The 26,206-nt window shown below is 39.2% G+C and overlaps 1 protein-coding gene across 1 annotated transcript in view; it reads left to right on the top strand.

Annotated features, from left to right (window-relative positions):
• Positions 1-26,206, top strand: part of itfg1 (integrin alpha FG-GAP repeat containing 1) — a 159,016-nt gene that overhangs the window by 49,186 nt on the left and 83,624 nt on the right. The window contains exon 10 of the mRNA XM_023953696.1: positions 4,901-5,052. Coding sequence (XP_023809464.1) covers positions 4,901-5,052 — 152 coding nt within the window. The remainder of the gene's footprint in view (positions 1-4,900; positions 5,053-26,206) is intronic.

The following is a 26,206-nucleotide window of genomic DNA, read 5'->3' as shown; positions in this document are numbered from 1 at the left end:
CAAAAACATCGGAACGCCATCTTGAATTTCATGGTCGCCATCTTGGATTTTTGCGTGGCCAGCGGTATTTTTGAAAAGAGTGGACTTTTTAGCATATATTTGGAAAATTTCATGCTTGCATACCTAAGTGAAGGATTCTTATGAAATCTGCAGTTATCTGCTGCACTAGTGTGGGCATTAGGAAGCTCAGGAAACGTTTGAAAACATTTTAGCACCTGTTACTGTGTGAAACTTTTGCTTATTACTGCAGATTCAAAAGGTCAAAAGCCGGATTGCGGTTTCATTAAGAAACATAAATATATATGAAGCCATTTAGATTCATTGTTATGAAATAACAGACACGGTTATTAGCTGAGTAAAAAAGCAATCTCCTCAGTCAGTCAACAGGTGTTGCACGTTCAGTGAATCTCTTCACCTCGATGCTTGATGGATGCTCAGCTCCCACTCCTTCAGCATTGACTGGAGGCAGTTGGTATTCTCTGGTGTGCTCTCCCTCCTCTAATCAGTGTTAGAAAAGAAGCTGCAGACAGTGCACTGATTGCCTCGGGGCCGACACCAGCACAGTGCTCTGCTGATAAGGCTGGGGGCCAGCAGAGGCCTCACTTTACCCTGAGGGAGGATGTCATATCAGAGCCACGTGGAGACCAGAAGACTTCACAGTGAAGAGTTCACCTGTGAATTCATTTGCATCGTGGACTTCAGGCATAAGGAAAACGCTCCATCCCAGTGACGGCTCCTACAAGAACCAATATTTGGAGTGTCAACGAAAGTTTTGATCAAATTGACCAAATTCAAACCAGCGTTTTCTTAACTGAACCAATTATTTTTGTGTAAAGCTTTTGCAGCTCGTGGCTTTGAAATTGAAACTAGATGAAGTGTGGATCATTAAAACATGTCTGTTATTGAGAGGAAGTGGCCCTATAATGAGATGTCAGTTTAGATCAGGACCCGCAGCAGTGTCACGATTTCATCGCCATTCATCATTTTTCTCTCTTTTCTGTCTCCCTCCATGTTTTGCAATCTTGTTGCTTGAGTTGACATAAGAAAAACCATTTCCAACTCTATTTTCTTTTAAATTTTAATCTTTAATAGCCTCAACAGCATGTAGGTGCGTGTATCTGTGGCCGTCTTGTCCACTGCCTGCAAATGAACTGGCAGCTCCCTCCTAAGTCTCTCTCTCTCTCTCTCTCTCTCTCTCTGCACGGCTGCAATGTGCTCATCTCCAATGCTTCCATCTCCTCTGAATGGCAGTAATCATTGCCAGGCTTTATGCCCATCTGGCATGCACTCAGCTTCTTAAAAGGCATCTCAACATCACTCAACGGTTGCTTAATGAGAGTCTGGCTGCTTTAAAGCTCCAAGTTCAATATTACTCAGAACCAGGCGGAAAAAAAATGTTTGGCCCGCGTCTGGATTCTTCAGTCACTGTCTGTCTAGGACGAAGCCACTGAGCACCTTCAAGTAAAAACTAAACAGATAACTGCAATTATAGGATTTAAATATACCTTAAAAGGCGGGGCTGGGTTTTGAAAATGTATTTGTCCAGTCTGATCAGCTCAAACTTAGTCGATTACTGTCTTTACGATCCAACCAGATTGATCTGTCTGAGGCAGAATCGAAGAAATGAATTGACCTAAACCCATAAAAAAAGGTTTCAAAATGAGATAAATTGATATTGGAAGATGCCATTTGGATTGAGACACGGTAGGTCTATTATACTATAGCTTAAAAATGACCAAGTGCCAGTACAAAAAAAACAACAGCGGGTTGAACTTTGTGAAACTAAAATGGGAATGGATTTGACATGAATTCTTGTTTATTGTTTGTTTGTAAACATATTTAATTTGCACTTGATTATCTTGCAAGAAATACAAAGAATCTGAAAAACCTTTCCTGCACTGTTCGGTATCCAGGTATTTATATCTGAGTCACTCTGGTTTAGGTTTTGGCTAAAAATGTCCTGGGTCCATTTTAGGTCAGTGACTCGGATAAAATTAGATCGTTCTAAATGAACCAAATAGAAAGTGAATCCAATCGGCAACCACAAATATTGAATGGAATCGTATCGTGGTTAAAATGAATCGCTATACCCCTAGTGAAAACCCTCATCCCCCACCGTTTAATCTTTGTTGTACTAATGACAATGACGAATTGCAGTACTATCTATCTAATATCTATCTAATATTTAATCCCTACTTTGGTAAATTCTGTTTTTAAAAATTAAAAAAAAAAATTGTTTTGGAATGGAAGTTTGAAAAATAAATCAATGTTCCATCAAATTGTATTGAATTGTAAATGAAATCCAATTGTAAACTTGCCAAACTAAATGAGAAAAGTTAAGTGTTTTGACAAATACCGAGCCTTACTCAGAAGAGAAACTGTGCTGTGTTAACAATTAAATAAATAAAAATGTTGGGGGAAAAAATAAAGATTGATTTCAAAGAAATGTATATACATTTTTAAAAGGAGAAAGTGTTTCTTTATATGTTTAGAGCCTAGCCTAACGCCTTCCTAACTTTATTTCTTTCCTTTCACTTATGTTTCCAAGCAAACATATGTGCCAGCTTTGAGCATCTGGAAAAGCGCAGATAAATCCAATCCATTATTATTATTATTATTATTATTATTATTATTATTATTATTATTATTATTATGCAATAACATTTCAAAGCTCTTGGTTAAAATCTTTGTTGAATCTAATCCTATTTGAAATCATTGGCATAGACACAAAATCTTTGCATGATGACCATTGATGACCAGATGCATTGGTCCACCTGCCATTCCTCCAGGCACTGGAGTGTGCAACCGCTGGAACGAGGGTCCTGTCACTGCAGCTCACACACATGCATTTGGGAAAACGGGCAGAGTTGACATCAGGACTTGTGTCCTGGCAGCGGTCTGTTTTTATCAGACGTGCAGGTTGTATTAAGAGCTGTTAGCGGCTGTTTGGTGAGTCTGTCTCTGGTGACTCTCCTGCACCTGCTCTCGCTGTTTAACATTCATGAATCATTAAAACCTGCAGCATCTGGCTCTATGCCTCTTTAGGAGCAACAAATACACACACTAATGTTTTTAACCACCACTTTAGTGCAATTATGAAAACCTGTTTCCCTTCATATTCTAACAATTTAGTCATTGAAGGATGCACCATTGTTGGTTTACTCCTTTCATAAATTAAGTTGGTAAAAAAAAAAACCTATTTTTTCGCAAAAGGACAGTGTCAAATTTATTCATAATCATTAGGTCTCATAGCAGTCATGATGGATTAGTGTAAAAATACCTAATAAACCCTCACCATAGTTCTTGTGGATGAAAGAGAAGAAGCTAAACTTTTAACCATCAGTTGTTTTCATCAACCAGCTCAGTTTTGTGGCTGTAACATCATTTGCTACAAAAGTGTGTTCTGATCAGACCATCAAATTTCTGTCTCTTGCTTGCTGGGACAAAAATATTGGACCTTGCACAATAATTTTTTGCAAATTAGTCTTTGAAAATAAATTTTAAAAAGCATCTCTGGGTGAGCTGCTCTTGGTGTGAGATTTAAGCCGGGGTGGTTGAAATGAATTTGAAAAGAATAAATTATTGTTTGCTGTGTAATTTTACCTTGAAGTTAAATCATGTTTTTTACTGGTACACTTTTTTTCAATTTATCAGAAGTAGAAGATTTGGGTCTCGTTTTATAGAAACAAATTACCTCATTTCTTTTTTTTGATTAGGTGAGGCGACTGCACAGAGAAATCCTTGAAGTTTGTTCATTGGTTGTTGTTGGTTCTTTTTGCTAATACCATGGTCTGGCTGAATACTCGATTCTGATTGGCTGCTAGGTGTGGATTAAAAAGTGATAATGCAGAGTGATAGTGCACAGTGATTGTGCACACCTAAAAAAGAAGTTCCGGTCACATAGCTTCAATGTTCTATATCACTTCGATAGCTTCTTTAAACAAAACTTTAGCTTCATCATCTGAGGTGAACTTTCTCTCTGAACTGATGCTTTATTTAACACATCGCGATGACTAGCATATATATCGTTTTCCTTTGCCGCTGCAGTCGAGGTTGGTGCCAAAGCAGTGCTTTGTCATTGTAACATTACATTGCGCCGCACCACCTAACAAATTTGTAAAAAAAAAAGGAATCTAAACTAAACAATTAATGAGAATAAAGTACTAAAAACTGACTGAATATTTATTTCTTTTGTAAGTGATCATGGAATAATCTGGTTAATGGGCTTTGAAGTGTGCATTATCAGATTTAACGCACTTTGCGAAAAGCAACCGTCCTTCGCTTTTCATCGGACAGTCCAGTTAATTTCTGATAATGCACGCTTCATTAGCCATTATCCCTTGCATAAATCTTCAGCCAAGTCCTGCTCGTTTTCCAACCGTCACTGCGCTTGCAGATTCCTATTGACAGAACACACCTGATCGAGGTGATCAGTAGTCAGAGCAACCCGACAAGAGCTCTTTAAAGTTACACTACAGTGCAGCTGCATGTGGAAGCAAATGAGCTGGCCTTCCACACATGGCCTGCAGATGCTATACTCTCCTCGTTTTCTGAATGTGCATTAAAAGATTAGAAATCATTGATTGTTGTGTGTGAGTTGATCCTTTGAACAATACTTCAATTTGGCAATAGCATTAAAATGCTCAAGACACATTTTTAAATTGTTAAGAATTTGATATTTAATATCAGAACTAAAGTTAAGGCATCATTGGTGAGTAAAAGCTGGAAAACTGGGGTTTAAGGGGTTTCATTAATCATCCTAATTAGCAACACAATCACTAACAAGCATCTCATTACCAATTGCTGCGGTTTAGTTGGTTTTAAGCTACACTTGTGTCTGGAGACTGGTAATGACCACGTAGGCCGTTTCAGACACTTAAGTTCTCTTTTGTTTTTACAGTGGCTACCAGTCCTATCAGACTTCAAGCAAAAGGACACCCTGTGGGGCTTTGTGCCAGGAAAACCGAGTCAACCCCTGGTCCTCCACATCGGGGACTATAACCTGGACGGCTTCCCTGACGCTCTTGCAATCCTTCGGAACATAAGTGGCAGGTAGGACAAGAGAAAAATTAGCTGGACGGATAAAGTATGATGCCCGAAAAGGTGTACATTATCAGAAATTATTGGACGTTGCAAAGGTGTGAACTGTCAGACACCAAACCCCAGACTTCGGAATTAAATAGACACCTCACCACTAACTCAGATTATTAAATGTGTATCAACAAACAAAACAATTTCTTTCATTAACTAATATGTAAATGTTGAATAAACCTATGTTTAACGTTTTTGTTGTTCCAGTTACCATCTGGTGTTTAAGACTCCCAAGTAAAATAGAACAAATTTAGCTTTTTTGACCAAAAGTATTCACCCAGACCAGGGTATACGTTTTTTAGAATGTGTGTAGGTTTTAGATATGAACTACCTTTATATCTAAACCACGGCCGTGGTGCAGCGGGTAGGGCGTTTGTAAGGTTGCAGGTTGCACGCCCATGTGTCGAAGTATCCTTGGGCAAGACACTGAACCCCACCTTGCCTCTGGTGGGAGGTTGGCGCCAGTGTTCGGCAGCGGAGCCGCCACCAGTGTGTGAATGCGTGTGTGCATGGGTGACTGGGTCTGTGACTGTAAAGCGCTTAATTTTTTCCTCCAATTTCTTTTGATCTGAAAACCAATCAGACCTTCGATGCTGCGTTAGAATTGCTTCTTAGGATTAAGTTCAGTAAAAGCATGTTTGTTCAGATCTTTTTTATAGTAGACCCGATTAGAGCAGCTCCCTGCGGCAACCAGCTGCATTGTATGACATTTTTACAGTGACAGAGAATGTATGCAGCAGGAATTATTTACATTGTTTAATTAATTACTTATTTACGAATGCAAATAAGTAGAGCTCCTCTGAATTCCTACTTAACTAATGTATAACAATCTATAATTCGATGAGATTATCTGTACCATTTTAACTGAAAGGAAACGGGACAAACTCAAGTCTAATAACAGCAGGAGCAGGCTTAGACAGCTTTGGCACATTTTTTAGCTTTCAAAATTAGAAAGTTTTTTTTCTTCCATTTTTGGAAAACTCTCAAAGTAGGTTGAATTCATTAATTAAATCTGTTGGAAATGACTTAAATGAAGAATTTCAGCTCCTGTTTGTCATACTGAAGCATTCACTGTATCAATATCTGAATGTGAGGTGACGCGTCAGGGTGAGGATATTGAACCTTGTTTGCAGGGTCTTGTTTTTGGCTGGACGTTTTTAACATTCAGCTGCATAATTGTCTGCTGGCGAGCTCCATCACCTCGCAGCGAGAAGGTGTGCTGTTCGAATCCCACCCGGTGCCTTTGTGTGTGTGTGTGTGTCTGCTTGGGTTTGCTCTCAGCACCACAAAATCTATATAGAAAGTGAGAACAAACCGGGATCTTCTCTTTAGTGGTGAGTTCTGTGATTAAAAGCACTCATGCTGGTTTGTACCTGTGTGGTTCGGACCCATCCCGGCTGTACCCCCCACGACTCATGTGACAAACTCCAACCCCACTGTGAGCCTGAACCGCACAGTCAGTTCTGAAGCAGGATGAATATTTGACCAACTATTTTTACAACGTTGACATCCCCATAATACCTCACCCTTCCAATATATTCAGACTATTGTCATACTTAATTAAATCTGCTCGTTAATAAATCAAATTTTTATTAGCTGATACAAAGATTAGCTATAAATTAAACTGGTTTCAGCCATCTTGATGGTCATGATATCCTTTTTTTTTATTTTTTAGGGGAAAAAAAGACTTGTCCAATTATTCACAGTGAACAGTGTGAATTAATGACCCTGCAGAGTAATGAAGATGAGGAATCGTTGACTGGGATGATGCAGGCGATAAGAGTGTCCTTTAAAAAGGCCTTGCAGTGTGTGCTGGGACACGAGTGCTAGGCTGTTTGTGCTTGCTAAAGGACCCGCGAGGATGATTTGTCCTCAGAGATGAAGATAAGATGTCTGAAGGGTCAGGGCTTCGCTTGTCTTTGTGTGCTGATTGCAGAGTTAGAGATCGAGCGGGCTTTTGTGTGTGTGGTGTTGCGTGTGCGCTAAGATGTTTGATAGGCGCCTTTGAACTTCGGCACACCATCATCTTCTCAACGGTGGAAGCTTTCAAGCTCAAACGATGGGGATAACCTTCACATAGAGATGATTGTTGTCCCACTTCTAATCCTGCAAGATTCTTCTTGTCATTACAGATGTCTTCATAGCTGTAAATCAAAATATCTCTTCCTGTTTGGAACTATGGATTATTGTAAAGATTCTTAAACGGTTTCACTTGACGTCAATAAAACGGAGGATGAAGGGAGGTAATGGTGGTGGGAAGCTCCATGTGAGCTCAAAGCATCACCAGAAGATGCTTCTATGGGAGAAAGTTGGAAAGGAAAAAAACAAAAAAAACAATCATAATATATAATAGTTTGGATTAATTTATTACCTTTTTTGTTTAAAAAATACAGGTAATTTGGAAAATTATCACAACCATCTGTCTACAACTAGCTGGAGACACAAGGTGCTCTAAAGACTTTTTTGTGTCACTTTGATTTTAGAAATAATCCTGAAACTCTCTGCTTTGCTTACATTTTCTAGATTTCCGACCGTTCATTTTCAGTGAACAGATCGAATTGTTGTGTGACCGTCACTGGCTACAAGTAGCTACTATTTAGAGACATAAATGTGCAATGTACAAGAATAATGAGAGTATATGTTACTTTGAACCAACGTTGGACACTTAGGCTATGTCCGAATTCTCTCCCTACTCCCTAACGGCTAAAAACAACTATAAAGTCTAGTACTATCTATCTAGTGCCATGAATGTTAAAAGTACCTTGGTTGCAACTTTTTTTTTTTTTTAAACGGCAAATAAGGCGTCGCCGATTTCCCAAAGGAAAAACCTTTAAAAGCAGCCTTGTTTGGAACTGATGGAAACACCAAAATCTGAGATTTGACTCTGAAGGGACAGGTTAGCTTTTGCAGGATAAAAAAGGACACATGGAGGGCAATACATCAGTTTATTTATATTTAAAACTCTTCATGCATACGGTTGAATATTTACTTTTAAAATATGCCTTATCCTTACAATTTTTAACCAATTTTTTGCTGTTTTTTATACAACCAGCAAAAATGAATATTTATTTGGTGTTTCTTGTCTTTTGGGGGGGAAGTGCATGTATATATGACAACATCCAAACACCAAACAGCGTTTGTCCCAGCAGAAATTTCATTGACCCACTGTTTATCCATGTTTAGAGAATATTTCTCATTTTCTCTGCTTTCTAAGCTCTTAAGCTTCTTAAAAGCCCTTTTGCCTGTTGCTAACAGTTTTAACCTTAGGTCACCTCTTAGGATTCTTTGTGAATTCTATTTATTCTTACTGGAGACGTTTGAACTTTGGGGGTAAATTCTTTGGAAATGTCACCGTTGTGTACGTTTTCTGTCACAAAGAGCAGGTCCAAGGAGCTTTCCAGATGAAAAGGCTTCTGATCAGGCTCAAATTTCCACTGGATTTCTTGGCTATATCAAATGTGTTTGATTTTACTCATCATATTAAATCCCTGTTGTCCTCTTGCCTGCAGCTATAGATGCGCTCAGGTCCATCCTGGTTTTGTCCACGCTTTGTTTTTGATGTTGTTCTGACAAAGTGCACTCAGCTAAACCAATGTTTATGCTGCTATTTAAACTTCCCCTCTCTCTCTTTCTCTGCACCCCACTACTTCTTTGTCTTTCACCTACCACTGTCTTCTCTTTTGTTCCACCAACTGGTTATTTATAGCTGTTTTTCAGATGAAAGTCCTGCCAGCGCTCATCACACCAGCTTGCAGCATAATGAGTGCTGATTTGAGTACGCATGGTAGAAAGACAGAGGAGGAAATGGAAGGAATCTGTTGGTTTCAGGGTAGAAATGGGTGCATGGAGCCCAAGCTTATGGAGTACAGAGGATGTACATCAGATTAGATCAGTTTTGACTTAACAGAATGTTGTGCTTCTGTATGAGTGTTGACCCGTACACGTTTTTGGGTTGTCCGGGTCTATGGAGGGTTTTAGAGGAAGAGCAGCCACATCTCTAAGGGAGTGCAGTCTTGCAGTTCCCTCAAAGACCCACTTAAATAAAAATCTGTTTATTGGGGTTTTTTAACATGTTCTTAAGACATCTTTTTGATGGTGGTGAACATATATACAGAAAATTAAGCATAAAAAAACCTTTCTGAGTATGTCTCTATTCAAGTCATTGTAAATTTGTAAATCAGGAGCAGACAGAAAATGCTGTTGGAAAAAGCTTGTAAGCGTGACGTAGAAGCGACTATGGTGGGCCACAGGCTTCCTGCTCTGCTCCATTCTGATGCATCCACTTGCAGACAAATAGATCCGTGAACATATTTTTTTTCCGACTGAGCTGGAATCTGGATTAAAACTGTACAGCTGGATAGCTTCACATCTCTGACATCTCTGTTGCACCGCTGGTGTTAGGTTGGGGGGTGTGAGGGGCTTTAAGATAGAAGGAGAGAGTGTTGACAAAAGGATGATGGGGAAGGGGGCAGGCTTACTCCAAATTCAAATTCAAATTAATTTTATTTATAATGCACCTTTCATGTCAAACAGACAGCTCAAGGTGCTTTCCATAAAAAACAAACAAGAATACAATAAAAGCAATCCCCACACATGTAATAAAATAATTATATAAGCCCCTCATAGTAAAATACACAAAAAAAACATGCACAAATAAAAGAGAAATGACAGAACCCGGAAGGCGCCGTCCGCCCTGTCCTCCTGTTGGCCGGGGTGACAGCATCTATGCAGCACAAGCACAACTCATCCCCAGCACCCCCAGGCCCAGTGCACCCAACAGGGGCACACCAGGCCCGGCAGCCCGGAGGACCCGGAACAAGAGATGCCAGAGGACAAGTATGGCCAGAAATCTCTTGGAGTCCGAACATTAACACCCCAGCCAAGGGTGAGAAAACACTCGTAAACTGTATAAAATGTAGAAGTAATAAAATAAGAAAGTTGAAATATAAAAACAGGTAAAATATGAAAATATTAATTAAAATAAAATAAGCTAAGATGAGTTAGTGCATAAAAAAGTCTAAAATATAAATTAGAATAAGTTAAGACATAAAAGGACTAAAAGGCATTAAACAAATAAATATGTGATAAAATAGCATGTCAAATATAAGAGTAAAAATACCACATATGAGATCTAATTAAAAGCTGAGTTAAAGCTGAGTTAAATAGATACTCCACACCAACAACTCAGAGGTAAATTTTTGATGAACTCCTGAAGCTCTGCAACTTCGTTCGAGAAGATTTGATTTTGGCTAAAAACGGCATAATTATAACTGAAAAACCACTGGCAACGCTTTGAAAGTAGATCAAAAGGAGTGGGACTTTAAGGGGCGTATGGAAATGGAATGTACCATTGTCGTGTGTGTGGTAAGTGTTTGGTGTAGTATTAGTGAGGATACATTAAGTTAGTCCCACTTATGACATAGGGATGATGCTGTTGTAGGGTACCCTTACACCGTACTGTAGTCATGGCAGTGATACATTAGAGCCCGTAGAACACACAAACTCTAATCTGTTGGTCTAATTTCTAACAATCAGGACGGGAGCACTAATGGGCCAATTGGGCAGGGCGCAGGGTTTTAGGGGGTTGAAAAAATTTTAAATCTGTACGACACGTCTAGATCTCACTGTTTGTTGTGTAAGTGTTTGCTACAACCTATCGCCCGCAGAATGCTTGTAGTAAAAAAAATGTTTGCATGAAAATTTTCTTTCTATTGACTCACCAAGCAGTCTACGATCTCCAAATTTTGTCCGGCCAACCCGCATGCCCTATACAGATTTGCTCATTTTTCACCAGCTGACGGTGTATCTAACCATGAGGGCTGTTGTGACCAAAGCATGAGTTGTTGAATGTTTGACTGTTGAAAAGACAACATATATATAATATATTAGCAATTGTGTAATTCAAAGGAGTGCGGGCGTTCAGTGGATGTGTCAAGCAGTCGGTTCCTGTCAGTCGGTGTGGAAAAGTGGACAGCAAGCTTGTCTCTGAGGTATCGCCGGACAGCTTGCACAGAAACTCATTTCAGCTTTTCACTCATAGATGTCAACTCATTCGGCAGGCCTCCTTCCCTTGTATTATTCCACATGTCATAACTGCAGAACCACTGACAGGAGCCAAATGTATTAGGCTGGACTTGTCCACCAAATGATGTATGAACCCACTTTTCCCTCAGGGAAGTTTGTGGCCAGTAAGCAACTGTTCTCCAGTCTGCAGTCACTGCCGACAGGGTAAATTATCAACTGTGGGCGTTTTATCAACTAAATAAAGGAGGACGTGCATAAAACGTTTTTGTTTTTTTGTTCACAGCATATTGAACTTTTGGAAGGAGTGTTTGTTAAAGGCGTACAGAAATATATCCTTCAATAAACTGAATCAGACACAGACTCCACACCTTTTAAAGTCCGAATGGACTGTTTTGTTCTGAAAACTTCCGACGTGTTGTCTGAGGATTAGATGATTCAGGTTCATTCAGGTGTAAATGCTGCTCTGTGCTGTTACAGCCTGTGTTACACTAAGGCAGACGAAAGCGAGCCTGACCATTATCTTCTGTTAGACAAGATCAGTAGGAAGCTCTCTGTTTGTGACCCTGTTCTGTATTGTCCTTAAGTAGCTAAGATGAAAATGTGAGTTAGGAAGATCCTGGCCACAGATTTCTGTTTTTCTTGAGGCAACATGAAGGTAAGGCTCTTTGACTGTTTTTATTTGTTTTTTTATGGTTTTCCCTCCTGACTCCTGCAAAAAAAATCAGTTTTATTCAGCCTCAAGGTGATTAGAGGTTTTCCAATGCAGAGACTGCGCCGTGTTGTTTTGGCTAATTATCATGAATTGACTCCGACAGGCTCCATTTTGGTGACGTTCCCAATTCAACTACATTTTCTTGTCAATCAAAAAGCATAAGCAAAAGAACATGAGCCAGTGCTCACCCCCAGAGTTTCTTTAAACGACTTATTTTGTTCCTGCCGGATTAAGCCTGCATGATTTCCCCAGTCTAACTTCAGAGAGCCTTTTCTACAGATCAGAATTAATTTTTGTTTGTGCTTCTTTTTTTTAAGTATTTAATCCTTTTCCTTGTGAAGCTATAGTATTAATTTCACCTGCAGTTCAGGTCAATTTAGTTAGTTAATTTTTCTTTTGCTTCACTTCATTGCCTCTAATTCACAGTAGGATCTGTTTTATCAATAGAAATTCAGCTGATAAAGTGATCAACGGATTAACACTGGAGGAAAGAAAACAAGTGTGAAGTAAGAATCTGAAGTATTTGTTTAATCTTCTTATTGTCTAAACCGCAGGGTGAGAAGTGTGAAAATCCCCAGAAACAATAAGTTCTTTTAAAGATGGGAATCAACCCACTTTAATGCCGTCAACATCGTGTGTAGATGCACGGCCGGATTCCTTTAAAACTGATGAAGATGTCAATTTCATTTGACATTCGAGACTAAATATTTCCCTCAGACTAAAACAGCTCTCACCGACAATACTCGGTTTGGTTCAATTAAAAAGCAGTCAGAAAATCCTCAGATCAGTTCCAGCTTAAGTACTGAATATTGCACCAATAAGTAGGGGATAATGGCCGATGAGGTGTCCATTATCAGAAACTGATGGACGATTCTGAGGTGTGAACCGTCCTCTACTTTGTGTTGGACAGTTTCTTCCACAAAGTTCATTAATTTGTGATACTAAACACCCTAAAGGGTATTATCACACTTAAACCATGGTCACTTAGGAAAAAAATATAAATTAAATTCATTTTTAGCACTTTACTCTGGTAAGTTAATGAAGCAGACTATTTACTACACATTGTGACGCTTTGTCACGATAATGGCTACGGAGCGTGCACCCACCTCGCTCTGCTGCAACTGGTGTATAGAAGTGGTAATTATGCTTAAAGTCATGATACAGAGCATCAGTTTAGGGCAGGGGTGTCAAACTCATTTTCACCAACGGCCACATCAGCATATTGGTTGTCCTCAAAGGGCCAGATATAACTTATACATGTAACTACATGTAATGAAAAATAAATGTAACTATTGCTTAATGTTAAATAACTCATTATTTATTTATTATAACTTTTTAAAGTGACAATTACAGCTGCATAGAAAATTTGAATAGAATATATTTTCTTGTCACTCCAACATAAGTCCTTTTAAATTTTGTCCGCTTATTAAAACCCACATAACTCTATTAATGACGGATCAAACTGTCCAAGTGAATAAAGAAAAAATACATAAAACTGAGCTGCAAAGAACATGTATTACACATTAAACATTTTACAAAAAAAGGCTGCACACAGCCTTGCATCCAAATGATGATTGAATGAAAACATTTTGTTTGCATACACACATACCTGCAAACATTGAATAATTACAACAGCAGCTAGGCATAAATAATATGTAATCAACTAAATATTTTTTTTATTTTAAGAAATTCTAAACATTTATGCTCTCGAGTTTGACACATGTGGTTTAAAGGTAAAGTTCCCCTCTTACTGCTTGCCTTTATCAAGATGATGAAGCTAAAGTTTCAAAGATACAAGTTCCACAAGTAGTTTCATAGGTCACTGTGATTGAAGAAATATCCACCATTAACTCAGTAAATGTAGATCAACAAACAAACAATGCCTTTCAAAATATTAATAATAAAGTCATTTATAAACCCGTGTTCCAAATTTTTTGTTGCTACGATAACCGATTGGTCTTTGGGCCAGCGCAATAATATTAAACACTCAGGCTATTTGACCAAAACTTCTTTCATAGGTGTCATGTATCATTTTTTAATGGGCACCCTGCAGCCAATCACAATCGAGTATTTACCTGCACCATAGTACAAAACAAAATAAGTAAAAACAAACACTAGAGAGTCTTTCCGTTATAGTCTACAAGATTATTATTTGGTGCAAAATGTATTATAAAAACAAAAATATAAACAATCTAAATGGAATAAAAATGTAAATTTCTAGTGTGGGCAGCAAAGGTGGAGAAGTTGACCTTTGATTTGAAGATGGCTGGTTTGGTCCTGTCCATGTGTGGTAGTGTCCTTGGGCTAGCTAGACACTCAACCCCACATTGCTCCTGTGATTAAGGTTTGGCAGCAGAGCAGCCGTCAGTGTGTGAACGTGTGTGTGCATGAGTGAATGAGACTGTGAGTGTAAAGTGCCTTGGGCTTTTAAGGTAGGTTGAAAAAAAAGAGCTATGTAAATATGCCATGTACCATCCACCATTCTCACTGCCTTTTAACGTTTCGAGTGTTGAGGTTAGGCAAAATGAAAAAATGTTGCTTAAGGATTTTTTGTTTCACAAAATCTGAGCTAAAATTTATTAGAATATTTAGATTTTATTATTTTTTTAATGATTAGATAAAGTCTTGATTGTTTATTTATAATAGAAAAGTAAAAGCAGGAGAAAAAAATTGAAAATGCCATTGTTCTAAACGTCCAATAAAACTAAAGAGCAAAAAGGCAACACATTCCTCCTCAGTAAAAACAAATTAGGAAAAGTTAAAGTAAGCAAAGTCTCAATGCACTGCAGGACTTCACTCCTACCCATAGCAGCTTCTCATCAACTCCACCTGATGAACAGAACCTCAGCAGGTTTGCTGACCTCAGCAGCCAGATGTGAACACGGTTCATAATCAGCAGGCTGACGTCTGGATGAGATGGAAAGGAGCATCTGGCGTAAAACCTCAGCCAATTAACTGTGTGAGAGGCTTCGCTGTATGATCGCCACAAAGCAAAAGTAAAAGAAAACTTCAATAAATAAATAAAAGTGATGCACCAGGATGAAATTGTTACAACCAAGATAGGTACTAATGAGCATGGCAACAAGACCTTATTGGTGATGGTTGATGACTGTTCTTAACTAATAAACTGCTATATGTTCTCATGTGAAATGTGGGACCATCTGTGAAAGTGAAAGTATCATGTAATAAGACGGAACAAGTCTACATTAGAAGGAAAAGCTTGCCCAAAGTTGCTGCTAGTGATCTCGAAGCAACTGAATTGGTTGAACTTTATATTTCAAACGCCATCTGTATATTTTTATGTTGTACTGTTTTTGCATGACACAGTCGTAAAACCCACTATCATTGACATTTTTTATATAACACAAGCGCAAGAAAATTTCTTTCACGCCGTCATCCGAAATCGAACTATTGATGCGGCACTTTAAACCAACATATAGTTTTTTAAAGTTATTTCTATCCGAAAGAGAGCATTTGAAGCACAGACACAAAACATAGTTCACATTTTACGTTTGAAATGTATCAAAAACAACTGAGAGTTTAAAGTCAGTGAGAAAAAACCTTTATTAGATTAGATTAGAATTCATTGTGTACTAATTAGAGCGGGAACATGAATATAAAAAGTTGTGGGGGTTAGGGATTTCACTATTCTTGTTTTCAAACCCAACCGCTCAGAGGATGTTCAATTGGCCATTCTGCATGTCAATCAAGTGACGTATTACACGGTGAGGATGATGATTCGCTGAAAAAAAAAAAAGATTTCTTTTTATTGATCTGGTCTAGACTCTAGACCAGGAGTGGGCAAACTGTTTCACTTGTGGGCCACAAAGGGTTGTAAAGTTTGACAGAAGAGGAAACTTAAAAGAAATGCTGTATGAATGAATGCAGGCTAATTTTCTGCACCTAAACCAAGTGTGGGTAGACGCCTGATATACAAGGAAAATTAATCTATAATTAGGATTAACAATATCATTTATTCTAGTTTGGTGCGCAAGAATAAGTACTGTTGTTTAATGGACCGCATATGGTCCCCCGGCCATAATTTGCCCACCCCTATTCTAGACCACGAGGGTTAGAATCTTTAAGACTTTTCCTTCTTCTCACTCCCTTTGCTATGTTTGTATTTTTTTCCCCCCAGTTTTCTTTTTTTTTTTTGTCCCATAAATTATATGTCAGAAATAAAATATCATCATCAAAATCCATGACTGCATCAATGGTAAAAATGTTCAATTTTTTTGGCCATCAATAGAGAAGATCTGGTCACCAAACCGTTTCAGCACATACTCTCCAGAAGACAACAGAACTCTGTCTGGGTTTTTGAGGGTTTTTGAAGCCTTGACATTTAGGTATTTACTATCCCAGAGTATGTTTTCCTATCATCAAAGCAGCATCTATAAACAGAAAAAAGCCTATATACTTAAAAAGAGAGGATTTGCCACCTGCTAGGTGTTAGGTACACCATGAAGGATCCTTTCTGGAAATAACATCAAATGAAGGTCACACTTAAACTGCTTGCATGTATGTGTGATGTTTAATTGTGTGCATCAGCCATGAGCCCTCATAGATTGGGATTATCCTTGGCTGGATTCTTATGGTTTCTTTTCTACTTACGTTCTGATTAAAGGACAGCTTTAAAGTGCGATTGCCTTGGGCGACTTGCACATAATTGTATGTGTGCATGTGTCTAATGGGCACATCAGCTTGTGTTTCAGGAACAGAAAAACAACATTCAGATTACCATCTCAGCACCCTTCAATGCTGAGACTACAATTTGTTCTGACCTTTAATCTGAGAAGATTAGCGCTTTTTAGATTAGACCAGTAGATTACAATAAGACATGGTTTCATCATAGTTCAGACGCATTCACGCAAACGCCATTTGAATCTTTGGAATCTTTGGAAAAACTGACATTTTTCCTGTTTAATGGGATCAATTAAAGCCCTTTAAACCTTTTCTGTTTTACTGTTCTGCTCCCTTCATCTGCTGAAGGGGAGTAAGCTCCTCGGATGTCCGAATATTCCCACAACTGCAGAAAAATCTGGCGAGCGCACACCTACACAGAGAGAAAATCCTCTGCTTATGTCGAGCCAACAATTACAACAGTTGTCACCCAGAAATGCAACAGTGCTTTGTTAATAGAAATGACTTTAATTGGGCTGCATCAGAGTCATGGCTTCACTCTAAAGACTTAATGAAGTGTTAATTTGCTTGCCCTGTTTGTCCACAGTCCCATTTAGCCTTAAAACTTGTTTTTGAGATGTTTGTCTCTTCAACACAAATGTAGTTGTAAATGTAGTTCTAATATAGGAAATCTCCTATTTTTTCTGCCATTTATCTTTTAGTCAGCAGCTAGGTGAAGAAAGTTTAGATTCTGCAGCAGATTTTGGGGGCTTCATGTCCGGTCGGTAGATTTACTCCGCTCCCGTTTACCTCTCCTCTGTGATTGTGAGTACAAACAATCGTTGCTACGGCAACACGATGGGTGTTAAAATTAGAGCCATTCTGTTTTTCACAACAGATGTATTTTTTGGCCTTTTGAGACTCTGACAGGATGGCAGGATCAACTCCTTCAAATTCTTGTGAGCAGCGACAGACGGGTAGAACGGAGCACAGAGTTTCTCTGTGAGTCTTCCGCACCCAGATCTGTTGTGGTGTCGTTGTTCTTGCTCTCACAGTGCTTTCCGATCACATAGATCTCTTTTTTTTTAATTCCCTTTTAGTTTCATGCAGTTGAATCTCATTTCCCAATTTCCGGGCATTCTGTAGAAAAGTTATCATTTCTTTTTGATGTTGAGTTCTATGACTGTGATCGAGAAAAGGCTTTTCATGTAGTGAGTCTGAGCAGATTTGATGAGAAAACAGCTCTTTCTGGGTGATATTTTTGTGAAAATCATCATTTCTAAGGGTTTCTGTCACTTCTCTCACTTAGCATAAACACAAAGGACGTTTTTTCATTCCCTCCTATATTAACTACATTGTAAGCTTTACAGCTCTCTCAGGGATTGAGCTCACGAGGGCCCCAAAGTGGTAAAAACAAAAATAAAAAGCCAGTGCTTTAGAAAAGAGATCAGCATTTTTAGGGAGAGGTAGTTAAAAGGAAACCTTGACTCGGGTGTAAAGTCAGTTTAGATGCTGCTACAATCAGGATGCTCTGTTGCATACGACCCTCCGAATATTTTCACCAACTGCTCAGAATTCAAAGCATTGAAGCTCATCAAAAACAAAATGACTGCATTCATTGAAATGTTTGTCACTTCCTGTCAGCGTGTTGAGCAGCTCCACAGCTGCAGAACTCAGCCGGTTGGATCTTCCTACCCTTCACCTCATCCAGCCTTTGTGCTAGATCAATGACTGTGATATAAGTCTGCTCTGCTTCCACAGATCTGGTCAGGCTGAGCCTATAATTACTTTAGGATACAGTTTGATTCCTCTACAACAATAAAATTGCTAATGGCAGGTAATAAACGCTCTTTACTGTGATCCTATAAAAGATTGTGTACTCTGTCATGCCGTTTTATCCTTTTCCTTCTTGCGCAGCTTCTGCTAATTCCGAGAAAGACTCTCAAGGATCAGATTAATGCAGATGTGCACTGAAGCAGTGAGTAAACAGAAAGATATGCAGACTCCCTTTTGACTTCCACATGTCATTTTTCATTTGCCTAGAAATTAAAATGCATCTAACCCTGGAGAAGGGTTAGATGGGAAAGGATTGTCATTATTGCTTTCTTCTTCAGCATTAGGGGTTCATTATTTCCTCCGCCAACACAGTAGCTCTGTGCAGATGGGGGGATATGTGGGCAGGGCTCTGCTGAAGAGTAAAAATTTAGGCTGTGCTCTCTGAAAAACTGTCAAGGGAAGCATATGGCATTTAATTAGAGTCTGCAAGTGTTGTGAAAGTAGAGGTGTACTAAAAAATTAGAATACGTCTGAAACATTAGATCAAAATCTTTTCCCCCTATGTATTATTTTTCTCCAGCTAAAAAATGGTTTATTAGGAAATATTAATTTAAAAAGTATTTAATAGTTGAGCAGTAATCACTACCCTCCTTTGGGAGATGCTTTAAATGGAGACATTGGTTTCAATTATAAACCTCCCAAAAATGTAGTTTTTCATCTACTACCTTTTGCTTCCCCTTCAAATATAAACACGTATAGAAAAACTTCCCTGAAATGGCCCTAACCTCAACACTTCCATGTAACTTTCTAAATTAAACCACTGTCCTAGTTTCCTTCCCAAGGGGTTTCCGGTCCAGCGTTTTTGTTTTTTTTAAGGTTTGAACACCTCCGCCACCGTATCCTTGTCTTTTTCCAACATGCCAATAAAGGTTTTAACTTGAGCCCTTTTTGTCTTTTATATTTAGCAAGCGCTTGCACCCATCTAGTGTCCCTTTTTAACAAACAGCTAGCAATGAAGCAAAACCTCTCTTGAAGAAACACATTTTTTTTCTTTTTCTCAACGATCATCTTACGACGCTGGTAACTCAGCCCCTCCCAAACTGACTCACACAAAGACTTCTGCAGTTGTTTTCACAGCAACAACTGGAGCATCGAGAAGTTCACTCCTACCTTAAACTGGTCTATTTGTTCTGAACTCGAACACATGTGGTGCAAAGGTACAGCGGTCGACCTCTAATCTGAAGATTGCAGGTTTGGTTTCCACCCTGCCCGCCCATGTGCCAAAGTGTCAGAGAGAATGAAACTTGCCCCTGGTGGTTATGGGTTGGTGCCAGTGTTTGGCAGTGGAGCCGGCATGACAGTGCAAATGCATTTGGGTGTGTGTGCATGGCAGAATGGACGCTCTTTGGACCTTCAAGGAAGGTAGTAGAGCGCTATATAAGTACGCACCAAATACCATTTATACACGTATACACCATTTACTATTTATCATTTATGTAATATATTTATTATTTTCAATAAAAATGGAAAACGGTTTGTGATAGTTGTCTCGTAGAGGTCAAATGCCGCCTCCTGCTACACATCTTAGGACTGTTTAAAAGCTTGGTCCTTGTATATTTGCTCACCATGGTAAACAAACATAGTTTCTATCAACAGAACTTATAAATTCAATCTCAAACATCCTTTGACAGTAGTCACATCAGGACATGAGAACAGGTCTAATATGAGACATGAACAAACAAGGTGTCATATAATTATGGGAAGCAAACTATGTAAAGATGAACTCCCATTATTTTACACAAGTGTATGAAATTTGTTCTCCGCATTTGCCCCCTCCCCTGGGGGAGCAGTGACCTGCAGACACAGCGACGCTAGGGAACCATTTGGTGGTTTAACCCCAAATCCAAACCCCTTCATGGCGATTGTCAAGCAGGGAGACACCGGGTCCCATTGTTAGAGTCTTTGGTATGACTCCTTACAACTTTACCAAAAGTAATAACACACATTTTCTGAAACATTTGAGCAATTTAACCAAACACCAAATACAATTTTCTGAAAATAGTCTAAATACTAAGCAACTAGTACTAAAGATACTTGACTCTTTTGTCAAAAGCTCACTATGAGGTTGTCAAAACATTTACACACAGCAAACAAAACGCACTACACAACAAAACACTTGTCACTGTTCACAGAACGGGTCTTGCTGCAGGTTGGGTTTCAGTGCAGGCCCAAGTCTTGGTGGGGTGCCGGTCGTGGTGCGGGTCGGGGTCTTGTGACAAGCCTGGGTTTTGGTCTGACTCGCCTTGCTCTGTTATCCTTCTTTGAAAAGCTGCTGTTGTTCATTTCAGTTGTGTGTTGATGGGGATTGCTGTGTAGAAGCAGAGTTTGAGTTTAGCCTTTTTGTGTTCATTTTTACATCTTGTGTGTTGTGAACACCAGCTGTGTTTTAAAACTGAGAATGTGTCATGTGTTCTCCAAAGACTAGGTAGACTTAGAGTCCTTAGACGTTTGTGGTTTAGGTGAAGACCAGAGCAATGTTTTTTAAGAGTTGAAACAAATGATCGTCTGGTTTAGAGAATGGCGCTTAGAGCTTTAGCAATTGGGAAAAACTGTAATTCCTCACTTCAAAGACGATCCACGTCAACTCAAAGTTTTATAACTAGTGTTCAGATCAATTGACCATGCTATAAAGCATTAAAGTTGTTCAATACAATACCTACATTAACTAGATGCCATGTCTTACAAGGCCTCAAACCAGCTTTTGTGGTTTTAAGTTCTATAATAAAAAGACCCAATTACAAAAAATTTCTTATTTTAATCCACACGTTGGTCCAAAAACACCATTTTATCCATCTTATCCAACCAGCCATATGTATAGTAGATTTTTCTCTCATTGAAAAATTAGAACACCGCCAAAGAAAGAGCAGTTCCACTGGGACCATTAAGTATAGACCCAGATATCCACATTATATATGGTACCCGGTTGTTATACCTCCCAAATTAAAGGGATTCTCAGTTAAGGCTTACTTTTCCTTTTTCTGCTAAACAGTACAACTCGCTCGCAACTTTTTCAACAGCCCCGACAGTTGATCTCATTACAGCTGTTTTCTCCTCAGTGAGTGGGAGAGTTGCTCCCTAAAAGACATCAGTGAAACTTTTTCTTCTTTGGAGAGGTAATACCACAACTCTAAATTACTTCCAACATGGGCCTTTATTAGTAAATCCTATTTTTCTGCTCTACAGTAACTTTACTTGAACTGTTCAGATAAAGCAAAGATTAGCACAGATATGCTCTTTCGGGCATCATGGAGTTCATGTTCCTTCATTTCTAAACCAAAATAAGTGGCCAGAAGCCCAGATTTAAAATTAGATTTTGTGAGGCAATAAATTCATGTAGACTCAAGAATTCTAAAGGAATTTTAAATGTTTTTGTTTTATTGCTCTAAATATCATTTCCCTTAAGTGTGTGACGTCCATACAAATACACTTATAGTTTAATATTTTCTTTTTTGATAGCTTTTGTGCTAAAACTGATTTGTCAACATGTCACTCGCTGCCTGCCACAAAAATAGCACAATGTCAGCCACCAGCTAAGCTGTTGTAGCTTTCACTGATAACTGACCAAAGTGTTGCTTCTTTGCATTGAATAAAGCTAAACAGAGGTGGTTGGAAGCCAAACCATTTTGGTTTGTAATTGTCTCTGACAGCAATCAGCTCTTCTCTGGACTCGGGTAGACCTCACATTCACGGCGCACAAACGCTCTGCATCCATCCACTGCCCAGAGGGAGATGGAGCGCCCTGCTAGCTGTGGGCGTTTGATGCTGAAGTGGCCCGCCCTGCTGCATAAGAGCCCCCTGTTGCAGCAGAAGTGGCTTAAATGTCACGCTCTGCCCTGCGAGTGTGTATGCAGTGCGAGCATCCCATGTAGCGCCGCATGCAGCGGTGCAAGGTGCGAGAAAGCTATTTCTGGAATTCAGAATGAGGTCACAGATGGAGACAGCTGAACTCTGTTGTACCTAGCACATCCTTATGTACTCTGCGCTGCTCACCGCTGATTACCGGTGATGGCAGCAATTGAAACTTTTATTGCCCTTCAGAACACACCTTCAATTATCTTTGAAGCAGGAGGCCAAGCCTCAAGAAGATGCAGCACATCTTCTCGTGTGTTCAGGCCGCAGAGGTCAGAGGTCAGACTGCAACAGAATATTGTTAACCTCTGCCAGAAGCAGCTTACTTGACAATCCTCCACAATCACCAAAAGGAAAATCCATGTTTTTTGCTCTAGTTCCAGCAAACATGGTAAAACCTGATTGTTTTTCTGTCACGTTCTCACAGATTTTTTTTTGTTGTTACCTTTTTTATGGGGATCCAGAAAATACCTTCCAGGAAGTTCGGAAGTTGCTTTGTTTGTTTTTCTTATTCCCCCAAAAGTTAAAATTGAGAATTGTAAACAGTTATTGTCACCTCTGACTGGACACATAATTTGTATAATTGTATTTGCATATTATAAATAAATTAAACTGCCAGTTAGAGCGTTTCTGCCAAATGCTCCAGTGACAGTAAATCAAACCTGATTTTTAGAGTTTTATGTGGAAAACGTCTGAAAATCTGTCAATTCATAATGTAAAGGCAGTTTTTTTAGTTGACCTTTAAGGTTTCAGTCTGTTTAATGTCTCAAATATCAAGACCCATTGTCTGTAAGTTTGATTAGTCAAATTTATTTGTTCATAAAAAGTTTCCAGTTTTCTTTAGCTCGACACCAAAAACATATGAAAGGTGATCATTTCCATTTCTAGCTTTTAGTCAACTTTTGTTTAGTTCTTGAAACAGTTTTCACCCACAAAGCTGGACATCTTCTTCTTATGAAACTTAGAAATTGGTTTAAAATTTTGTGTTTTCTTTTGTCAAATACATTACTTTTTAAACTTGTTAAACACTAAAATGTTCCCTTATTTATATGGAAAACTTGTCAGGTTGATGTTTTGCTGAGTTCAAATAAGCATCTAGAGTTAAAAAACCTGAACTGGTTTATAGACCAAAAAGGCCTTCTAAACATTAAATTCACCAAAGCAAATGCCTTTTACAGACAGAAACTGAAAAAAGTAACTACACAGAAAGTTCCTTCCTCAGTAATCTGTCCAGTTCACTCCAAATCAAATGAATGGGGTTCCAACCTGGAGGCTGTGCTGATCACTCCATGTTTGCCATTTTGTCCTAAGGTAGAACTTGGCATAGGTACATTTACGTTTGGTTGGTATTTTGGTTTTAGGTCATTATCTTGTAAAATGAGCGTCTGATCAGGCACAAACTAGAGGAAATGCTGCTGCAGAATGATGTGGTAGCTTTTTTGGTCAGGCCGCATCCCACTCTGTACAAAACACTGGTTCCAACAAAACAGCCCCACACCAACACACTTCCCTTTCCATGTTTGAAAGTTGATGTCACACATCTGGAGCCAATTTTTCACCTTTTTGATGGCATAAAGTGAACCAAAGATTTCAATTTTTGGTTCACGGCTCTCTAACACCCTCCGATCTTCAGTGGTCCAGTGTTTCCTGCCCTGACAGAGCTCTTTTCCTTGTTCTTTCATCTTGACAGTGCCTTTCTGGAACTGTTTTAACCACCATGCTCCTCTCCTCAAAAGTGATTTTATTTTTATTCTCAGTTAAAACTGAGACTTTTCTCCACTCTAAGTTGCTATTCTTAAAACACAACAACTGTATGATACAGTTTAACCACAAATTACAAGGTTTTGGTAACTCATTGTGTTCCAGCACTGATTTTTATACAGAACTTTAGTCAGTAATCACGTTCAGATGGAACACCTGAAGGAATCCCTGTTAAAGGCCTGCTCATATAATCTTTTAATCTTTTGTAAAAGCGTTCTCAATGGTCTTTTAGTGATAATTATGCCATTTCCACCCCAAAAAAGTGTCGTTTTCTAGAACAGTTTCTGCAGAGCAACAGTAGTTCATACGACATTCACCTCTGAGATGTGGGCAGAACTGTTGTTGGGGACTGCCCCCTTTCCATCACCTATAGCTGACAACCATCTATTTACACGTCCTTCCACTAGCTTACCGGCCCTCTCACCCCCAACCTAACATTAGCAGTGCCGCAAACATTGGCGAGCCGTAGAGTTTAGATCCAGATTCCAGCTCAGACGAGGAAAGCAAAGACGTACACGGATCTATTTGTCTGCATCAGAATGGAGCAGAGCAAGGAGTTGAGATTGGTCTTATGTGCAGTGAGCAGCAGCTGCCCGCATCAACCAGGTTTCTCTGATGAATAAAAGTTTGTAATCGCTGTAAAAATGAGATTTTTTTATTGTAAAATGGAAAAATCTGGCGGAACGCCTGACAGTGAACGCCCTCACGGACAGCAGGGCAATCATTAATGTTCTCAGTCCGTCAAAGCTCACTGATCCCAATGTTGTTAATGTTTTGTTGTAATTTTGATCGTTTCCGTCACATTAGCTTTTAGTGTTACTGCCAGTTCACGTGGATCCTTGTGTCTGCATGCGCCTTCATCTATCAGTATTCATCCCAACCAAGCAGCTGCCAGGAGCATAGGAGGCTGTTGCTAGGCAATGCCACTTACAGTCCAGCCTTCTCTGTATGTTGACGCAGGGAAGCTGTGTTTGTGTCTCTGCTTTTTGCTAATGCCGCAGCAAAAAAGTGAAGTGAAATGAGACATTGGGGTTGTTTGACCTGCAGAGTTTTTCGCAGCACTCTGCTTTGACCTCCGATGACTTTAGAAAAACAAAAAAAGGAGAAAACGCAGCGTATAGAGGCATGAAGAGAAAGGACGTTTTTGCACCGAGCAGATTAATTAAAAAATCTGTCATTACTCTAATGTTGAGCTAAATTTAGATATATGCAGATCTGTTTCTAGGAATCGGAAGCTCCCTTCAGGCAAGAGCTGCTGTCTGTTAATCTGGTGCCAGCCGAACACGCCTGTGTCAAGTTTGAATGACTGCCTGTTGCTTTTCCAAAACATGTTGCAGGTGCAGTATGACCCAGCGTGGGCCTGGTACATAAATGCATCTTGCACCTTGCAGCACAGAACTCCTGCGGCACAGCTGCATTAACAGACGTGCATGGCCAGCCGGGATGGGCTTGTTCAATAGTAAATAGCGGCAAACATTGTTAGAATTTTATTTACATTTATCAACACCTGCACTTCTCATTAAGATTTAACTTTTAGCCATGAAAAACTATTGTTATTAAATGTTTTTGGCACAAATGTAATAAAACTGAATTATTTATTTCCAAAGCTTCAATGATCCTTAGTTTTCTTTCTCTTTTTTTTTTTTATAATAACACTAAACAGAGATTTGCACAGACTGTTGCTCACTAAAGTTAGTACTTGTCTCTTTCTATGAGCTGCTGCTGTTGTGTCAGCTGCTGCTTTCGGGAACCCTCACTGTGAACGGCCTGTCATCTCGTGTTGCAGCTTCAGGCAGTGCTGTTGTGAGGAAACAGACATGCAGGACATTTCTGCACACCACAAACAAAGAAACCTGTACCTACAGTGCAGCCATGCATCAGCAGCTCGCCGCTGCAGACAGACATAACTGCTCGGAACACAAATGTGTGCGTGGTTGTCAAGACAGTAGTTGCAATACATTCAATGTCGAGTCAGACGCCATAGATCATTTGATCATTTATTAACAAGAATGTATCTGAACTAGCTAAAGTGAACCTTGAATAGTTCTGTTTATTCCCTAAAGCTAAACGTTCTCTATAGTGAGACAAACTGTTGAATTCCCAAAATAAAGCATGGAGAGTAGATTTTTGGCCAAACACTACCCATCCACCCTGTTAAATGTGTAAGACAAAACGGTTTTATTTCCTTCTTTTTTTCTGTAGTGGACGGTTGTTAGGCAGACACCCACATGTGTCAACATTTCCACGCTGCTACCTAAAAGCACAAAATGTCCAGAACACAAGATTTTGTATTTTTAAACCTGTCAATCACTG

The sequence above is a fragment of the Oryzias latipes genome, chromosome 3 (assembly GCF_002234675.1).
Source record: "Oryzias latipes chromosome 3, ASM223467v1".
Classification (NCBI taxonomy): domain Eukaryota; kingdom Metazoa; phylum Chordata; class Actinopteri; order Beloniformes; family Adrianichthyidae; genus Oryzias; species Oryzias latipes.
This window is presented reverse-complemented; position numbering and strand designations above follow the sequence as displayed.